The sequence below is a fragment of the Thunnus maccoyii genome, chromosome 10 (genome assembly GCF_910596095.1).
Source record: "Thunnus maccoyii chromosome 10, fThuMac1.1, whole genome shotgun sequence".
NCBI lineage: Eukaryota > Metazoa > Chordata > Actinopteri > Scombriformes > Scombridae > Thunnus > Thunnus maccoyii.
In genome coordinates this window covers 34,044,709-34,065,711 of record NC_056542.1, presented here as the reverse complement: position 1 = coordinate 34,065,711, position 21,003 = coordinate 34,044,709, and the positions used below count along the sequence as shown (strand labels likewise).

The 21,003-nt window shown below is 40.6% G+C and overlaps 1 protein-coding gene across 2 annotated transcripts; it reads left to right on the top strand.

Moving 5' to 3' along the window:
• The first annotated feature begins 462 nt into the window (after positions 1–462).
• Positions 463–15,610, top strand: preb (prolactin regulatory element binding). Of its 2 annotated transcripts, XM_042424993.1 has the most exons (11): positions 463–649; positions 868–933; positions 4,811–4,997; positions 5,173–5,371; positions 6,843–7,093; positions 11,683–11,763; positions 11,873–12,000; positions 12,111–12,284; positions 14,091–14,163; positions 14,249–14,408; positions 14,505–15,610. In XM_042424993.1, the coding sequence occupies exons 3-11, from the start codon at positions 4,863–4,865 to the stop codon at positions 14,597–14,599; spliced, it is 1,296 nt and encodes a 431-aa protein (XP_042280927.1). In that variant the 5' UTR covers positions 463–649; positions 868–933; positions 4,811–4,862; the 3' UTR covers positions 14,600–15,610. The 2 variants fall into 2 exon arrangements, with proteins under 2 accessions (XP_042280927.1, XP_042280926.1); XM_042424992.1 differs by lacking the exon at positions 868–933.
• Positions 15,611–21,003: the final 5,393 nt, after the last annotated feature.

The window sequence follows — 21,003 nt, the reverse complement described above, 5'->3', positions numbered from 1 at the left end:
AATTTATGAACATTTTAGCTGCATCAGTTCTGGGAACTCAGGAGAATTTAACATTGTTCTAGACAAATGCTCAAGGTGTAACTCTTCCTCTCAGGATATTTTGTGTCATCTCTGCATTGATAAATGGACTGGCAAAACAAGGTTGATTGGTCCTTTATGGTTTATACCAAATACACCCATTAAACGTGCTGGAGAGGTTCAGGTTGATTAATAAATGTTCTTGTGACTTCTGCAGATTAGAAAAGGAAAGTATTTATCATCCTTTTACCCAAATTATTTTGATGTTGAACTTTTTAGACTGAGATGTTTTCTTTGCAAAATTGTTATTGATTATTACCTTGGATTCTACAACACACATTTTGCCAAATGTTTCCAAGGCACAATAGTTGTATAGTAATAATTAAGAAACAACAAACGAACAACAACAACAAAAAAAAACCTTTTGGTGACGTCAGAGCGCAGCGTACGCTACCTTACGCTGCTGCTGACGTGTAGGTAGGGAAGTGGCAGTCGAGTGTAGCCTCTAGCTGCTAGCTCTTCCTCTTCATCATAAGCCTTTTTCATTGACAGCTCATAATGATATCATCTGATTTAGTACTTAGCTATCTGGTAAAATAACAACGGAAGACAAACCGGAGCATTTACACAGGTAGGAGACAAATTAAATAACAAGCTAGTATGCTAGCAGGATGTAGTGCTAACTATAGGCTTTAGCAGTTGACAGATTAGCTGTACTTAGCGGTTGCTACATCACATAATACTGTCGTGTTGTCACGTTACCGGTGAAAACAGAAAAGCTGTTTATATAAAACTGTCACCATTCATTCATTTACCTATGGTAGTGGTGACGGTGCTCATGTCTGTCAGCTGTTAGCGCAGGTACCTGCAGGAGAAAGAGGACAACACTGGACTGTCTGCTGCTGTTCACTAACGGTACACTTCTATCCAGCAGAGGCTGACACAGCCATCAGACTCAGACGGTTTTTTGTGCTTCTTCTAGCTTTTGCTAACACTAGAGCAGCACGTACAATCAAAATCAGATTTCTTTTGTAAACCATGTGACAGACTCAGTGGTAAATATCTTTTATATGCTGCTGTCTCTCAAAGGCATGTACAGTGATTTACTGGTAATACACTTGATTAACTTCACTCTGAAGCTGGTAGAATGTCTCAGGGATACTGCTCAATATATACACTCAATATATTATATGATATAATAATAATAATACACTGAATGTGTACTGTAGTGTACTGTATTTGCAGTGAATCCCAAAGTGCTACATGCTGTTAAAAACATACAATACACAACATAAAGAAAATAAGAATTAAGATGAAAAAGGCTTCCTGAATAGAAGAAGAAGGTTTTTAGACTGATTTAAAAGAGTCTAGGTTCTGTGCTGTCCCCAGATGATCAGAGAAGCTGTTCCACAAGCATGGCAGATCTGAGGGTGCAGGTGGAGGTTTGTGGTATGATCAGTTCCTGTAGGTAGGGAGGTGCATGTCTGTTGATGGATTTGTATGTGAGTAACAGGACTTTGTAGTCATTCCTGAAGGAGACAGAGAGCCAGTGCAGTGAAAACAGAATTGATGTTATATGTTTGTGTTTTCGCACTCCCACTGGGATCCAGGCAGCACTGTTTTGAATGTGCTGGAGCTTCTGGATGCTCCTGTCAGGGATCCCTGTGAAGAGTGCATTGCAGTAGTCCAGCCTTAATAGTAGACTTTCTATTGCATGCCACGAACAATCCAAAATCCAAAATCTGAGGTTTATAATGATTTAAATCAGACAAAAGCAGCTTCGCTCGCAGTACACTTCACTGCTCTGTTGTGGTGATAATCTACAATCCTACTCTCACAGTATTTTTTGATATTTTGGACATGATTTGGGTGGCACTTTTCTATGTGCAGAGCCAAACCATATCTTATTCTTCTGTGCCATAGTGCTTTATTGTTGTCCAAAAACTATTAAAAACACATCAATGAGTCACACTGCTGCACTGTTTGACATGTTCCTTCGTCCCTGAAGACAGTGGTTACGGTAGTTGTTTAGAAATGGCTTCAAAGAGTAAAAACAGCGATGAGATTGTAACTTGCAGGAGAGAGGTTCCTGGTATGTCAGATCCCGTTCCCACACATGCTTGGTGGCATCATCCCTACACGGAAATACTCTTCTGAGACTGAAAATGTGAGCCTAAACAAGTTTCTAAACAAACTAACGTGACCTTCATAATGAAGGAACATGTCACCCAGTGCAATGGTGTGGCTCACTGAATGTTTTTGATAGTTTTTAGACAGCGAGGGACGTCTCCGGCACAGAGGAATAAGATATACATACGCAATACTTAAAATCACTTCATGTTGGTTTGGCTCCAAACATGATAATTGTTGACCAGAAGAAAAGTATAGAAAATCACCAGAGTTATTCTTTGAGTTCCAAAACAGAAGTTCATCGCTTGTATTTTATAGTTGATACTACACAAACTCAGCTTCGTAATTGTACAGGTATTGTTATCATTTTTTCTCTAGCTGACATTGGCTGGATTAATAATGACTGGACACTGTATATAAATCATGTTGCAGGACTGGTAAAATTGAAACAGTTGCTGACATTACATTCATGTCATTGGTATGTAGAGTGCTTGATAGCGGCTGGAACTGTGTCACAGGACCTGGTCAACTTGGGCCTATTCGAGTGTAGTTTTTTTTTTAGCATCGTGGTGACTCGAGCTTGCTTAAATGTGGTGGGGAACACACCCATTGTAAGCAAGGAGTTAATGATGTGTGGGGGGAAATGGTCTGTAGAGGGTTGGATGATCATGGGTCCCGTGGACAGGTAGTGGGATGAGAGTCCAACAGAAGTTTGGAGACTTCCTCCTTGGTCAGAGTGTTAGCTGGCAGCTGCAGACTGAGTTGGTCAGGCTCAGAGAACTGGTTACTGATGGCAGACACCTTGTCAATAAAGAACATGTGTGCAGTGAGCAGAGTGGAGGGCGTAGGAGGAGGCGGATTGAGGAGTGAGTTAAAAGCAGAGAGCATTTTCCGAGTGTCTGTGGCGCCACAGATCTTGTTCTGATAGTAAGTGGTCTTAGCTGTTCTGCCGGTGGAACAAGACCAATTGTAGAGGAACGTGATGATGTTCTGGTAAGGAGATGGTGAATTGAATAAAGAAGTGGTCAGATAGATGTAGGGGGGTGACAGATTTGCTGTGGAGCAGTTCTGATTCAAAATCAGATCAAGAGTATTGCCTGCTTTGTGTGTGGGAGGGATGGAGGACAGTGGCAGGAAGTGACAGGAAGTCAGCTGCTTGGGTTTTGTCAGAATGGATATTCATGTCTCCTCTGACAATCAGTGATATGTCATCATCAGGAATGGCTGAGAGTAACATGTCTAGTTTGACTACAAAGTTCCCCTGTCTAGTTGACACCCTGGTGGGCGGTATATGGCAACCACAAATAGCTTAACCTACTTTAGGAACAATAACCCTGATTGCATGGTATTCAAAGGAGGAATTGTTGCTTTGCGGAGAAAGCTTAGTGAATTTCCAGTCTTTGGAAATGAGGACCCCCGTACCTCCTCCACGCCCAACAGAGCGGGATGTGTTTGAGAAAGTGGAGTCAACAGAAAATAGTGTTTTCTGGACAGATCCAGGTTTTTTGGACAGGGCTAGTACCTGAACGCCTGACAGATTAGCATGTCTAAACACAGCTGCTGCAGAGGTGCAGCAATCTCCCTGTATCCCCAGCAGGTGGGGGACAGAGGATGTAAAAGATAAACTACTAACTTATGCTTCCTTGCGTCCTCTCTCCTACCGTGACCTGGAAATCGTTCTCCCTCCACCATCATGGAGGATGTTCCAATCGCTTAAATGCACCTGAAGGAGCAAGGAGAGTGAGTTAGAGCAAGGAACGGCAGGTTTATCCTACGCAGAAATGTTTTACCTCACGGCAACACTCCTTTGATCCAATGTGTTTGATTGGTCAGCTGATCTGTTGGGACAGTAAACAGTCGGGCTGTGGTTGTAATACAGCAGGTCAGGAAAACTACCTGTGGAACAGGAATGACAGCACCTACAGCAGTTGATTATGTTTATTCATAAAATAAAAATGACTGAATCATGAATCAATCATAAAACTCTTGTAACTATTATTTTCTTCATAAGCCAAAAGGCTTCTTTTCTTCTTTTCTGTTTCAGTATGTTTCAGCTCCTTCAGGAGGATATGACATCATACAGCTGCATGTCTCCTATAATATCCTGAACCTGAACAGGACGTCAGACTTTCACAAACTAAATGAACTATATTTTATTTACACATATTCTGCAGGCTACAGCTGTTTTTCTTGCATCTTTATGGCGGTTCTGTAATGAACAGATTTAAATAGTCTATTTGTGTCTTATTCAAATGACAAAAATTGAAGCAGTCACCAGGTGTTTTCCTTCCTGCTATCAATATGTAGAAATGATTAAGTAACAGTTGATTAATGTTGATTAATGGTAATGAATATTTAGTTTAAACTCTAAACTGTTTCACTAGTTACTAATCTCTACATATTGATAGCTGACTTCTAAATATTTGACAGTTGAGGTGCTGTGCATCATGGGTAGTTGTTGTATCCTCAAAATGATGCTGGAGTGAGCGAAGACGTCCCATTTGGTGAATTCACTTCCTCCGGCCCTGTTGTCTTTTCCTCGCATTTCTCTCCCACATCCTCGCTGGGAGGAGCTAAGATGCAAGGAAGAGACGTGAGTGAGGGAAGTGAGGAGACACGTTAGTAGAATGAAAAGCACCCTAACACTCTCTATTCTCCACAGGTGTGCTTGAATGCAGTGATTTTATGAAGAAGCGTGAGTGACTTATAGAAAAATGGGGAAGCAGAGGGTGCCAGATCTGTACAGAGCCCCCTTTCCCTTATACTCCATTAAAGTTGACCCTAAAACAGGACTGGTGATCACAGCAGGAGGAGGAGGGGCTTCCAAGACAGGCATAAAGAATGCTGTGGTAAGTACTGTGTGCTGTAGAATAGGGTATAATATGACTACATATATATTTTAAAAGGAATATTTAAACTAGAGCACATTTAGTAAAAGTGTATGAATGAAAGTCTGGATTACAGCCATTATGAGAGTGTAAAAGTGTTGCAGCAGTAATAGACTCCTGACTGTGTGTTTCACAGCACTTCCTGGACCTACAGCTGGTTGGAGAACACCAGTACAGTGCCAGCCTCCTTCACTCTCATGATACTGACACACGTGCCACCATGAATCTGGCTGTAGGTAATGGTGTGATTGCTGCAGGCCAGGACGGGACCTGCTGCCTGATGAGGTTTAAACACTGCACACAGAAAGAAGGTGGCAAAGCTGCTGCTAAAGATGGTAAGGTCCACTGCTACAATATGAAATATACCTGCATCAAACAATATGCCACATATAATGCACATATTTGATAAGTGGCAGATTTATTCATTGAGTGCAAGTACATTAATGTGCATCTTCATTTACTTAGCCATAATCATTTTTTAATATGCAGTTACTTGGATGGATTCAATTAAAAGCACAATATGCAAATTCTGCTGCTAGAGGTCTCCCAATCAAATTGGGATAATTTAGTCCCTGTCAGTTATGAGGCTGTTGACAGGTTTTGGTCGGAACCTGTGCATTCTTTTGTGAAACTTCATCCAAACCACAGTACACAAACTTTCTCCACAACCCATATTTGTGCATATTTGTAGAAATCTGATTAAAATGGGCATTAAGAACTATTTGAGGAGAAGGGCTACCCATAAACTGTTCTACAACAGTAGAGAGTACTGATACCAGCCTCATTCATGTAAGGTGCACTACTTTAAGAAATTAAATAATTTGCACTCGTAAAATTATTGGGGGCGCCACTCTTCAACTGAAGAGAAATTAGTATGAAATGAATCAGTCTCAGAAGTTGTGAATTCTCAGTACAGGAACCTCTAATCTCTGCTTTAAAGGAATATACAAAAATAACAACTGTCAATAATTGTGACTGAATGATTTGATTGAATGATGCAGAGTTACCTATGATGTAGTTTGTATGAGTGGCCTGATAAACAGATTAGATGACTGTTACCTGAGAAGCAACGGTACAACAGTTTAGTTCTGTTGAAGTTAGAAATTATGAAAGTGCCAGGGTTTAAGATAGTTGATGAAAGTTGTGTAGAAATACTTTTTTGGTCCCTGGGGTGCCTTCTCATGGAGAATGGAGTTCGATGTGCTGGGGTGAGATGCTGGAGTCTGGATCTGGAAATGATGAATAAGGTGGCCGGTCTGGATTTGGAAAGTTCCCATTGGAACCTGCTTTATGCTCTCTTAGTCTTGATCCTTAATTCATGACTCTAGATTTTGATGTTTCACCTCCTATTGTTCTGGTTCACATCTTCAGACTAGCGAAGAGCAAGCATTCAAACAGCATGGCAAAAAACAACAAGATAAAAATAAAAGCCAAAAAAGGGCAATAAGCTAACAGCTTTTGCTAACAGCTCACACTGGGTTGTGAATTGGTCTTTCCATGTTGCTGGCTCTCAGGGTCAAAGGTGGAATGGGTCGGTGGTGGTTTAGCAGGGATCTTCATATCTCGATCGTTGCTGTTTACAGGATGTTCTTCATTTCACTGATGTTTTGTTGGCCAGCATTCCTGGGGGGGTTGAAGAAAGAGCTGGTCCTGTCTGTCTGAGGATCTGTACCGTCTGCATTCGAAACATTAGGGGACTTTCCCCTACATTCATATACTGTACATATGCATTAAACTTGTGTCGGAGTTCACCCTGTGTGTTTCTCACTTGTTATTGAGTAACAATGAGTGTCATCTCTGCCGCAGGGAACAGCATGCAGCAGGGTAATGCCAGGCGACGAGCTGGGAAAGGAGACAAAGGTGGACAGGATGGAGCCGCAGCATCTGGAGATATGTCAGATATGAAAGATGAGACAGCTCACATCTCTGTGACTGGTTTGGCTGAAGTGCAGTCAGACCTGAACCCTCAGGACCCGCTCCAGAAGGTGGTCAGGTTCAGTCCTGACTTGAGCCTTCTGCTGACAGGAGGCACAGATGGATACATCAGAGTCTGGGAGGTAAACACCGTCTAGTTGTTCTTTTCAGTACAGTATGTCCACAACAGCCATGTGTGAGTGCTTTACTGCTTTAGTTTGATTCATTTTGGAGGCGAGGACAATCTATCTACTAAAGGAAGGAATCTCTGTCTGAATGTCCTTCATGTATCTCTTTAACCGTTCATCCCATCAACTCCACACTTGGCGGGTGTATGGCTGGAGAACAAAGGGAGTGCCATCTCAAATTTGGTGAAATTTGAACATGCGGCATGATTAATATTAATAAACATAAACTGAATAAACAAGCGATCAGCTGCTCTGCAGCGGCGGGGCGGGGCTTCTAGGCTGCAGTCATGATCAGAGCTGTACAACCCTGCCATGAGAGAGAGGAGGGGACGACGTCTCTGTTTGTTTAATAATGTTAAAAGTTAGGCTTTGTTGTGGGTTTCCTGAGTCACTTAAAAAAGAGAGAGAGAGAGGGTGAGTGACAGAGAGATAGCCTGGAAAGTTTTCTCTGAGAGAGAGAAAGCTTGTGAATGACAGAAATATGTTATTTTCTGATTGGTTCACAGCAGTTAAAAAATAAACTCTGAGCTCTCCTCCTTCCAGTAAACGGCTCCAGATAAGAGCAGAATCCGGTGTGACTCACAGGTGTTATTCGTCCCAAAACTCTTGCTTTTTGTTAATGGCTGAGTGGGTGTTTCCATTTGAACAACCTAGAAACAACTACAATTTGGAATATCAAAAACACTAAAGAACACTATGAAGGTAGGTTAACTTTATTAGCATAAATTAGCATCACATAAATTAATTAAACAAAAATAAATAAATGAAAAACACTTCTCTATTAGAGAGAGGACTTTATTTGTAATTCCCTCTGTTTGATGAGTATATTTGCTCATATTTTAGTACGAAGCCTCCTTGTTTTCTGATCTGCTTCGGTTTGCTCTGTTAACTTTTTGTTACTGCATAACCAGTTATTACGGTAATCAGCACCATGGACTTCCACCGGACAAGACAGCAAACTTCTGGTTAGCTCTCTGCTAACTGAAACGGCGATAATTGTGCGGCTCTTCTAGACTTTCCAAATGTTATCAGATTGAATGGATCAAATTCTGACAGTGAAACGAGTCATTTCGCAGGGATTGTATGAGTTTTGTTACATTAGTAATGTAATGAGAACTCAACAGGCTGCACCTGCAGCAGTAGCGTAACTATTTTAGACTTTTATTGTTGACAACTACAGTGGACAACTACATACCTCCCGATCCACTTTTTCTTTGGAATATTTGGAACTGCCTGTGCAGCTTCTCATGCACCATCTTAAATGTAAAGACAGTTAAGAGTAGAAAAGCAATAGCAGTCAATAGCAATAGCAGTCTAGAAATAGAAAGTGAAAATGCTATGAAGAAAAGTCACTCTCTTATCTGCATCAGACACAGGGCTGTGGGGAAGAACTCATTTTTGGCAAAGTTGAAGAGCCCCTGAGCTGTGGCCTCCTTCCTGGCCTGCAGGGACAGTTCTGACAACAGAACACATCTGTTGCCTCCTTGCTGCTCTCCCACCTTGTCTGATTGCCTCCCTGAAAAGCAAAGGTAACACTTTGCATACAAAGTCGCTCAGATATATAATGTAATAATGATAATAAAAAATATGTATCAGTCATTATGGCAGTTCATCGAACCTGCAGTTTTAATTGTGGGAGGTCGAAGACATTTTCCATCTCCTGGAGGCTGTCAGTACTGTTGCTGGGTCCCTGGTAAAACCAGAAGATGGTTCTCAATGTCCTTGCGTACTGTGCCAGGGAGGGTACCCTTTTTGTCTGACTGATGCAGGCTGACATGGCCAGGTTGAGTCGGTGGTACATGTAGTGGACCATGATCAAGCCCCGGAACATATCTGTGAGCCACTTCCTTTTTGCCTGGAAATGGGATACCCATTTGAATACAAATTTAGAAGTAAATTATGTTAAAACTGGTGTTAAACCAAATAATTCTGAACTTTTGGAAATGCACCGATCATCACAGATACTTCATCAATGGCAAATGATGAAAACCCTGCCATGGAGAGCTTCCTCTGGCTTCCTCTGGTGTGGTGAGGCCACTTTTGTTTTAAGCACTCGTACATGATCTTAAAACAACCCTCCAGTGCTTAATGCCCTGTGTCCATCTGGGGAGCCATGGCTTTCTCCAGTGTTCTTCCTAGATAAAATAACATTATTTGTTTCAGACATCATATTCAGTTGTTATACTTAATGTTTCTCTGTAATTACTTATTACCTTCTCTAAGCCTTTTTTCTTTTGCTACTTCCTGCCTGTGGACTGCTGAGTTCCTGTGGCTGATGCCGAGAATCCAGCCTATAAGTCTTGCGGGGCTGCCTTACCCATACAACAGCCGTGTTGATGTGCTTTGTCCACATTGCACAGGTCATGCCCAAGTCTGTGTGGTGCAACCAGTAATGGGTTTGAACCCACTCTGGGTCGAACCCACTGGCCCTATGATAGCTGCTCTTTTCCTTTGACTTCCTAAAAAATAAAACAAAAGAATACAATGTTAGTTCATGTAATTCCATTCAGTTTTCAACCTTTTAGTCTCAGATCTGGTGCTCACCTTCGTGCCTGTTGTCCAGCTGCTTCTCCTAGCTCAACTTCTTACTCTATCACTATCCCTTTTTTGGCCTCTACCAGTGCCTCTCCTGACCCTCCTGGCCTACTTCAATGTCATGAGAGAGAGAAAAGATTAGGCCTGTAGGAACCACTGAAGCACTTATCTTTTACATGCTTTATTTAGAAATATAGCCAATGGTTGGCTATTCTAATAAACATTCACCTTTCTCCCTCATCTTCCTCTCTCATTCTCTTTTGAGAATAGGCTGCAATTGTGCCTGCTCTCTTCATGATCAAGCTGAAAACAAAACGAAGCAAAAAATACTGAAATGTATTCAAATTGAGAATAATAATTAAAACAAAGAAAAAAATACATTTTTAATTTTCAAGAACTTTTTAAAGAACCAACACAAAATGGTTGATTTTCCAGGTATTCCAGTACTTGATTTTTTTCACTCAATTCAAGGACTTGAAGTAGGCTAACATTACTTTAACTACCTTGTAGGAAACCTGACAGAATAGTATTGACAGAAGTATCTAGCTAGCTGTACTGCTAATCACTCTCTTAACCCAACCACAAATACATTGACAATCTCCGATTGATAAGCTGACGGTGGCCATTAAGAAAAATTTGACATATCACTCAAGTTCTGGAATAAAAGATATATACATTTATATACATTTGTAGCGTAACGTTACTCATGATATTTATAAATTGTAAACAAGCTGAATTTCATTCATGCGCGCCTGATGGGATGACAAGCATTGAGGTGGGGGTTATAGTATTGTATTGTAACTCTACAGTGACTGGTAATCCAGAATAAAGGATAGCTGTCTCTGCCCCTTTCACATATGAACTCCAGACAATGTCCGGAGAATCAGGTCTGGACATTTCTGGAGTTGTCCTTTCACACATGTAGCACACAGCAGAGTTTATCAGATGCGTTCTAACCTACTAGAAATACTCTATTTGGTTTAGGAGAGGGGTGCAGGAGGCAGGACATGCCGCAAAAAGTACGCTGTGGTTGTAACTTAGTGTTTTTGTAATTTTGTGATTTCTCATAAAATCAAATTTTATGAGAAATCACAGGAAGCCCTCTCTCCCATTGGCAATCATAGTGTAATAAATTCTTGCAGTGTCTTGGTCGGGAGACTGGCAACACTACAAGTATGACCCCAACCAATCATTATTCACAACCTTGCATAAGCTCATAGGTTGTCATGGATGAGGGTCAAGAAATTGTCAATCACGGCTACAGAAGCACTATGTGTGATGCTGGCTGTCATGTTCCGAAAAGGAAAAGAAAAGAAAGGAAAAACGATTGTGGACTTGTTCCTGGGTGTCACAAAGAGAACAGTATAGGCTGTATATCCTTCAAAAACAACTTGAGATAACGAATGTGTTAACATGTCAAGAACATAACATAAAGCCATAAGGAACACATCGTAGGAGATGTCAAACTAGATGAAAATACAAAAAATTCTGACATGCTAGACTTTTCGTTTTCGCTTTTCCTTATGTTTTGTGTCATGGGGCGTCCCAGGCGCCACATCACTGTTTGTTGATTATGTCACACTACTTACCTGTTTGTTGTCCCACGATGTTCATAATTGGGCCGGATGCTGGAAATTTGTTGGTGACGACAAAATTGTGTCAAAATTGGGCTGAATTCATGCAGTCTAATAAAAACACAATGGAGAGGATTTGAATTGCTATTTTTATTCTCATTTCATTGTCATTTTGGCGCTGGTGATTTTCCTTTGGCACTGCTAAAACCTCTCTGGGGGGTGCCAAAAAATTCCTCTATGCAGGAAAAACCCTGACTCTGTATTTTCTTCTTTAAAGTCCCTCAAATGACGTATTTGATAACTCAAATGTTTTTTTGAAAAGCTGCCACAGAATTTAGTTGTTTACCTTAATAAGCTGGTATATATGACATACTGGTTTCTGGACGTATACACTGATGTCTTGACCTTGATTATATGTTCTTGACTTTTCTCCAGTTTCCGTCCCTGAAGAAGAAGTTTGACTTCAAAGTGCATGAAGGGGAGATTGAAGACTTGGATATGAGTCCAGGGAACAAGGTTACACATTGACTCCTCTTGCTCTGAATACTTAATGTAGGCTATTAATAATGTCAGGTATATCGATTTTTTAGTAATGGTCAATATATTGTGTTTCACTCCCTTGCAGCATCTTGTGACTGTTGGCCGGGACTTTGCCTGCAGTGTATGGAGTGGCAACCAGCTGGCTATGGGTCTTAAATGGAATGAAACCATGCCTCAGATAGCTGAGAAGACTTATCGATATATGGCTTGCAGGTAAAAAGAAAACATTCTTCTATGAAAGAGCATCCCAGCTGTTCACCTCACCATATCCATCTGAATGATGTGACAGTGACTGCACGTGATCGTATTTTCATGTATTTCAGGTTTGGAAAGGTAGAGGACCAAAAAGACGCCCTGAGGCTTTACACAGTCCAGATTCCCCATAAACGAGACAGAAAACCTCCTCCTTGTTACCTCACCAAGTGGGACGGCAAGAGCTTCCTACCCATGCTGACAGCTCCCTGTGGAGCTGAGGTCATCTCCAGCTTGGCTGTGAGGTAGGCTTCAGGTTTATATAATAATATGTGAAAATAAATGCTAGGAGACTCACCTTAGACTAGGTCCACACTAATACATGTTCATTTTAAAACAGTGTTTTAAAACGAATATGATCTCTGTCCATACGCGTGTTTAAGAACCTTTTCAGAAATAATCTCCGTCCATACTAACACGCCCAAAAAGGCATATCACATGACCATTCACATACACTGGGCATGTGTGTGCCGATGTAAACAGGAGGCAGATTGTCTACTCTGTGGTTGGTTTCTTATACTACAGAGGAAGAACAGCGATAGCAAAGAGTAAGACCAGAGATTTCTTTGCTTGGACTGACGATGAGGTGGAATTGTCACGTGAAAGGGGTGTGACTAATCAGGGAAGGACCTGTCGTGAATATCTAATAATTTCTCCATTCTCTGTTTATAGTAGGAGCGGCTGAGATTGACACTAAAATGAGAATAGCTGTTCCACCTTAAAGGTCAGTCCACCTTAAGTGAGTCTGGTCAGGTTAGGCTAACCCATTGTCGCTAACTTTGGGGCTAACCCCCTTCACTGTTCCATCAGTTGGGCAAACAATAAATGACTATTTTCTTGGTCTTGAGAAGCTGCAGCATGTAGTCTGTACTGTACATTTACTGCCACACTGACAACTTACTAACCTTTTCCTCTGCTCTGCTCGTATTCACTGTCACAAATCATCACTGTGGCTGTTTGTACTTGTACTAATCCTCACTGTGGTTTTTAGCGCTGCTAACAAAGCTCTGCTCCTTTAGCGAGGAACACGTTTCACTTCCTGTAAATTCTTCACAATAAAAGTCTCCTGTTATTTAGTCATTTAAAAGCTTTCAATTTGAAGCAGTAAAGCAAGACATGTTGGGTTTGCACTGGCGGTAAAGTTACACAACTTTGATATATAAAGCTGGCCAATCAGAAGAGAGTGGGCTCATCGGGAGGGGGGCCTTAAAGAGACAGGAGCTAAAACGGCCTTTAAAGAGAAACTGTGTATACTGAGGAGCTGCACAAAGGGCCACTAAAAGATAAATAAGGAGTTTTTGAACTGTGAGTCATGCAAAGCTACTCTAGTGGAGAAATGAATTTAGAGCTGATATGAGCACAATAAGTCCTCTTTAAGCAGCTATGCTACTCATAACAGTACCTTTCACATAGAATGAGGAGAGGGAGGATGACTCAAAACAATGCCGTGGCAACTTAAGGTGTTATCATGCTTGCACAGTGTGTGAGTGAAAATCAATGGTAGCCCATTGATATTAATGATCGAGTGAAATTTTAGCAGCAGTGCTCATAATGTTGCAGTGGCGGTATGCCGCTGTAGAATGAATATAGGGGGAACAATGGAGTCTTACCAGAACCACCGTGCAAAAATCTAAAGTCCCCTTCCACTCAAAAATATGTTTCTCTTCTTGTTCATTCAGTTGGGTGTTTGAGCTTCAATATACAGAGTGATGTACTGTATGTGCAGAGTTTGACACTAGATGGCTGTTGTCATGTTCATCTGCTAAGAGTGGAAAGTTTCTCTGTGCTCACTGGAAGTCTGAGTTAAAGAGGAGGGCATGACTTGTGACATTACAACTAGTTTGGAGCCAATCCTGGTCCAGTATTCAAGAAGTGTGTTGTGGAAACACAATTCAGTTACTACTCAGAAAGCATTGTGGTTCTATGCTCTATACTTGGTCACATATACACTGTTCTCTTAAAAGCACTTGGTCTTTTAGTTTTGTACGTTTTAGGATAAACCATATTATTTCGTGCAGCAGAGATGTTAACTTGAACCTTCTCTCTGACAGTGACTCGGGAACATTTCTGGGCCTTGGAACTGTGACAGGATCAGTAGCCATCTACATTGCTTTCTCTCTACAGGTAAATACAGAATGGACACACATTAATCAACACACCTGCCATGTTATGTGATGATAACCTGGTCTTGCTATGTGTGTGTGTGTAGAAGTTGTATTATGTACAGGAGTCCCATGGCATTGTTGTGACAGACCTGGCCTTCCTGCCCGACTCGCTGAAAGGCAGAAATATCAAAGGGAACAATGAAACGGCCATGTTGAGTGTAGCTGTGGACAGTCGCTGTCAAGTACACACTGTCCCCAACCGAAGTAAGTTCTGCATCATTATCAAATGAACACACTAAGACTGCACATTATAACCTCAGACCTCTCACCTTAACCTCCTTTTGTTTTCATTCTCTCAAGGATCCTTTCCTATCTGGCTGGTGCTGTTCTTCTGTGGCCTCATGGTGGTGGGAATTGTCCTCCTCCTGCAGTACCTCTTCCCTGGATTTATTTAAATCATGCAAGTGTTGTCACAGGTCAGGGTTGATGGAGCTTGGACACATCTTCACGACTTACTCTGCCACTGTCAACATCAGCAGTCCTCAGTCCAACCAAATCAGCCAAACCTCCCAGTGCTGCATCAGAAATCCCAGCTGAGCATGTGAAGGCTCTCTCTGCTGCAATGCTGAATCTAAACAGCTTTTATGGCACCCTGACATTTCCCCCCTCTGCTCCTACTCAGGGTTGTTCCTCTCAGACCTGTTCACCCAGTGGAATCACACCAGGACAGACTGTGGGATTTTTATTTGCTTTGATCTCTATCAATTATTCTTAATCTTTTGTGGATTCATGTTTGACAGTTGAAGGGCTCAGGTTCATGAATGTTTAAAGGGTGGGATCTTTTTATTGATATATTTAAGGAACAATGTAAAAATATATAAATGATTGACACACAATGTGTCTGATTTTGTTTCTTGTTTACACACAGACACTTTGAATTAGCCATTCTCTCTGAATAATGACTTCTGTGATTTTCATTTGATCCACTAGTGGTCAGCAGAGACCAGACAGTTTACAGTTCTGCCTGTGAAAATGACAATTGGTTAAATCTCCACATCTGTTTGTCTCAGTACATTGGATTTATGTTTTGATTTACTGTGCCAGTATTCTGGGTTACCCACTGTAAACATTTCTATACAGTAATTTTTTTTACTAATGGAGAATAATTTGATCTCATTACAAAAACTAGATGTGGGAAAATATGTGTGAAGTTGCTATTAGCATAGAGGTAAAAGGAAGTCTGTGTAAAATTCAAGAAAATGGTATTTTTACTGGAGCGAAAGCTGCATATTCCCTTGTTTTATGAAGACATTATCACCTTTAATTTTATATAAACATTCTGACTGCAAATATGATACCCAGCAGATGTAAAAAAAAAAATGTGAATGAATTTTAAAATGATGCCCATATTATTGTAACTAACTTGGTGAAATGATAGAAGAAATAAAATATTGATAAGAAAGATAGCTTTAAAAACCTTTTGGTTCCTTTATGCTCCATGGTCCTGACAGAGTCTCTTCTCTATGAGCCGCACAGCTCATTTTTCTTAAGTGCCTTTCTTGTCTTTTTGCGTTTAAACACCAACACAACACAGATATATCTACTCATTTTTATATAAAGGCTTTGCCATTTCCCAAAATAGCTGTCCACTGTATTTTTTAGCAAACATTGATGACTATTCTCAGCAGTGGATGAGTCCACATTCAGTGTTCTAGTTAGTATTTCTTGCAGCAGAACGGTGTGTGTGGGATTGAGTCAAAATAAACCACAGAGAAGCACAACAACAACAACACCAATAGATACATGACTAGCAACAACAAACAGCAGTAACAGTTAGAGAAGGATGTCCCCATGATCACGGGCCAGAGCCTGGTCCATGGGGTTTCCTGCGGATGAGAAAGCACAAGAACTCCAGGGAAGAAGTCAAGTTAGTAACATGCAGTAATGGTAGATGAATACATACAGATGGAGAGAGGAGCTCAGTGCATCAAGGGACGTCCCCCGGCAGTCTAGGTCTATAGCAGCACTACTAAGGGCTGGTCCAAGGCGAGCTTGGTTGGTCCTAACTATAAGTTTTATCAAAAAGGAAAGTTTTAAGCCTACTCTTAAGCGTAGAGAGAGTGTCTGCCCCCTGGACTGAATCTGAAAGATGGTTCCACAGGAGAGGAGCCTGATAGCTGAAGGCTCTGCTTCCCATTTTACTTTTGGAGACTGTGGGAACCACAAGTAAGCCTGCATTCTGGGAGCGCAGTGTTCTAGTGGGATAATAGTGTACTATGAGCTCTTTAAGATATGATGGTGCCTGACCATTAAGTAACATCAGTTAAACAAATGAGACAAAAACTTTGAACTTGTTTGTTAATTTATTGAGGAAAATGATCGATGTCACATATTTGTGTGTGGCAAAAGTATGTGAACCTCTAGGATTATCAATTAATGTTAAGGGGAAATTAGAGTCGAGTGTTTCAATCAATGGGATGACAATGAAGTGTGAGTCTGGGAGGCCCTGCCTTATTTAAAGAAGAGAAATCTGGGTCTTCACTGTCAAACTCTGAGCTTCACAACACAGATTTGTGGAAGTGTGTCATGGCTCAAACAAAGGATATTTCTGAGGACCTTAGAAGAAGAGTTGTTGATGCTCACCAAGCTGGAAAGGATTACAAAACCATTTCTAAAGAGTTTGGGCTCCACCAGTCGGTTGTCTGGCAGATTGTGTACAAATTGAAGATGTCCAACACCATTGTTAGCCTCCTCAGGAGTGTTCATACAACAAAAATCACTCCAAGAGCAGACATGTAATAGTCTGGGAGGCCACAAGGGACCCCAGGGTAACATCTAGGAAACTAAAGGCCTCTTTTGCAGTGGCTACGGTCAATGTTCATGAGTCCACCATCAGGAGAACATTGAACATCAATGGTGTACATGGCAGAGTTGCAAGGAAAACTTCTCTCCAAAAAGAACATTGCTGCCATCTATGGTTCGCTCAAAACCACGTGGATAAGCCAGAAGGTGACTGGATCGATGTTCTGTGGATGAATGAGACCAAAATCAAACTTTTTGGCTTAAATGAGAAACATCATGTTTGGCAATGAGCAAACACTGCATTCCAGTATAAGAACCTTATCCCATCTGTGAAACACTGAGGTGGTAGTATCATGGTATCATGCTGCCTCTGAACCAGGACAGCTTGCAATCATTGAAGGAGCTATGAGTTCTGAGCACATTCTATAGGAAAATGTCAAGGTATCTGACTGTGAACTGAAGCTCAACAGAAAGTGGGTCATACAGTAAGACAATCTTAAACACACAAGTCTTTCTACCAAAGGATGGTTAGAGCAGGAGAAAGATAATGTTTTGGAATGGCCATGTTAAAGTCCTGACCTTAATCCTATAGAAATGCTGTGGAAGGACCTGAAGCAGGCAGTTCATGCAAAGAAGCCCACAACATCCCTGAGTTGAGACTGTAAGGATGAATGGGCTAAAATTCCTCCAAGCTGATGTGCAGGGCTGATAAACACTTACTGGAAACGTTTGGTTGAAGTTATTGCTGCAAAAGGGGGCCACACCAGTTACTGAAAGCAAGGGTTCATGTACTTTTGCCTCACACAAATATGTAAGATTGGATAATTTTCCTCAATAAATAAATGAAAAAGTTTTTTTTGTGTAATTGGGTTCACTTTATCTAGTTTTAGGACTTGTGTAAATATCTTATCATGTTTTAGGTCATATTTATATAGAAATACAGAAAATTCTAAAGGGTTCACAAACTTTCAAGCAGCACTGTATGTCAGGCTTTGACACATGCACAATACTTGTTAGTAGATCAATTCATTGATGGTTTAGGTCTGCACATAGTATTTGTTGACAATAAGAAAAATACAGAAAATCACCAAAAACAAAAGAAGGGATACGGTAACAAAGCAATTTGACTAGACCAGTTGTGAAAAAACTCCAGTACATTTGGATCTGTGACAGCTCATTCAAGTCTTTAAAGGAGACTCTTGTTGAGGATTGAGTCCTGTTGAACAGTGATTGTCCCTTTCTCTTACTTCACATTCTTTTATAGCCTTGTTCAAATACCAGTGACCTCTGCTCCTCTGGCCATCTGAATAGCAGCTTGCTGGAGCCCCTTTCAGCTCCATCATTTAGATCTGGCATTGTTGGAGAGTTGGTGAGGTTGCCAGAAGTCCACAGGGCCCACAGCTCAAAGAGAAGAAACTTGAACTTTTCACTGTAAATCAAAGGTTGCTAATGGTAGTTCGGTTAATAAGTTTGTTTTGAGGTTTTTGGTGGATTTTTTCTTGTGTAACTTCCATGAAGAACAATATAAAACACATAGAATTAAAGCTGCAAGCAGCGTTGGTCGGGACCTCGCACTCTGGCCCGTCAGGATCAGATCATTTTGCTTTTTAAAAATGAGGGATATTTCTTACAAGTGTGGTGTGCTTTTATTTTGAAAGTTTGATTGACATGTGTACTGTCAGGTGTGTGAGGATGAGAATTTTTTCCAGGGTGAGACATGTCTGTCTTGCTCACACCTGTGTCATCAAAATTATGCAAGTTTTGGGCCCATTCACTTGAATTTCAATTAGTAAATTGAAAACTCTTGATGAGTTTGTGTGTAAAACAAATTAATTTCCTAATTTTCATCAAGTCTATTTTTAGAGAAGGAAAGACTTTTAGCCCACATGACCTGGTCAAAGTTTGATTGAAATGTGTACTGTCAGGTGTGTAGAGACAATAAGTAAGTGCAGCTGGACACAGAAAAATACTCATATATTTGAATGGAGAGTGTGAGCGAACCCACACCTTTTTGAACATTTACTGCTTCCACATAGTTTTAGATACAAACTTCATTTGAACTTCAGATGAGTCACAAGACTTTGACCTACAAATCTTGAATTTACATGTTTTTCTATCTTTTACTGTTTTTGAGATATTAAAGTCTGAGTTTAAAAGTCTTTTTAAGTGTGTGTATTGCGGAATGTTTCACAGCACTGAGGGAGTGACATCACCAGGTGCAGTTGGAGAGGAGGATTTTAGTGTACGCTTCTTGTGAAATCTCCTCGTAAATCCCATTACTTTGGCCAAAGCTTACATTAAAAATCATATTTTAGTAGGAAATTTCGTGGTGAATCCATTGATACAGGTTTGAAAGTGGTCAGACTTATAATTTAGATGTCAGATGCCTCTGTTTGACACAAAGTTCATGCCTCCCCATTGTTTTACATTGTCAGGTGTGATGTAGCACTGCAACTTTGAGGGCTTATAAAATCCAAACCGTTTGAGTTATTACAAAGTTTTTAACAATTTCTTTTCCAGCATAGTGTCATAAGTCACCTATTAAGTTTGAAGCCAATACCATTAACACCCTCGGAGGAGATAGCGTTTGTTCGGGGGCCAAAATTGGGGCAAAGTCTTATTTTGAAAGGCTAATTGCAGACTTCCTGTTGGATTTAGGTCTGGGGTATCAGCGTATGATTTGTAGGTCTTGATGAGACGAATAATCAAGTCTTGGTTTGATCTCTCCCCGACATTCCTACCGGCTGTGGTGGTCATTTTAGTTACATAGGTGCCGCTAGAGAGCACATTTTGGCACTTTAGGGATTAATTTTTACATTTTTTCAAATTTGTCACCAGACCAGATGTGTGTGCTAAATTTGGTGAGTTTGTGAGCATGTTTAGGGGGTCAAATTTAGGTCTGTCCCATAATAATAAAGACAGACAGAACGAAAGAAAGAAACAAAAACACAATAGGGTCGAGGACTACTGTTTCACAGTAGTCCTTTGCCTTTTGGGCTCGGTCCCTAAATAAATAAAGTTGGAAATAAAAATAATAATGAATAAAAAGAAATGAACAAGAACAACATATGATAAAATAAACTTGAAGATAAGAGATCAGCTTCTAAGCTTAAACATTAGAATTAGACTTCAAATTAGACTTGCAAAAGCAAACTCCAGCAGGTAATGCTACCTCAGAAATGTAAAACAAAGTTTGTAACATGTAAGATATATATATATATATATACATATATATATATATATATATATATATATATATATATATATATATATATATATATATATATATATATATATATATATATATATATATATATATATGTATTGTCAAAACTTAATGCATATGCTAACAGACAGCTCATTCATATTATTTACACGGAACAGAAACAAGTAGCAGCAACAACATGTTGCAATTCAGCTGCAACAATAACTTATATGTGCTACAACTCCCATTTAAGTGCGAAAAAAAAAAATTTAAATGCTGTGAAAAAACATCTGAGGAAAACAAAACTCAGGCAAGATCTAGCCTGTAAGCCTACTCACTGTCATAGCCATGCTCAGTCACAGTTTTTGCTTTTTGATCCTGGTTTGCGTGCAAGAAGATAAGAGCATCAGCGTGGGCTGGATGAAGGCTCGCCCACTGTCACGTGATAGTATTCCCAGTCAGAGAAAAAAATTCTCTTGCTTGGGGTGCTGGTGGCTGGAACAGCCAAGTATCTTTTGCATAGCTTGGCCAAACAGGGAAATCTGTCCTGGTTGTGGGCCCACCATTGCAGCAGGTGTTCCATGGTGGGAATGCGCGGTGTTATGAAATAATCATGGACTTCTTCGGCTGCAGTGGAGTAATTTCCTGCTTTCCTACCTCTTTGATAGTGTGGCCCAAAAAGTTGCTCAAAATCTTTCTCAAGCCTGGCTTTTTTCCCAGTAACTGGCTCACCTTCGTTATCAGCCGCATCCTCGCTTCGCACACCCTCACCTGGGATGAAAATTAATAGTTCACCATATAGCCGCGCATGTTATAACTTAGTTGTTTGCTTGTGTGAAGCACTTTGTAAGG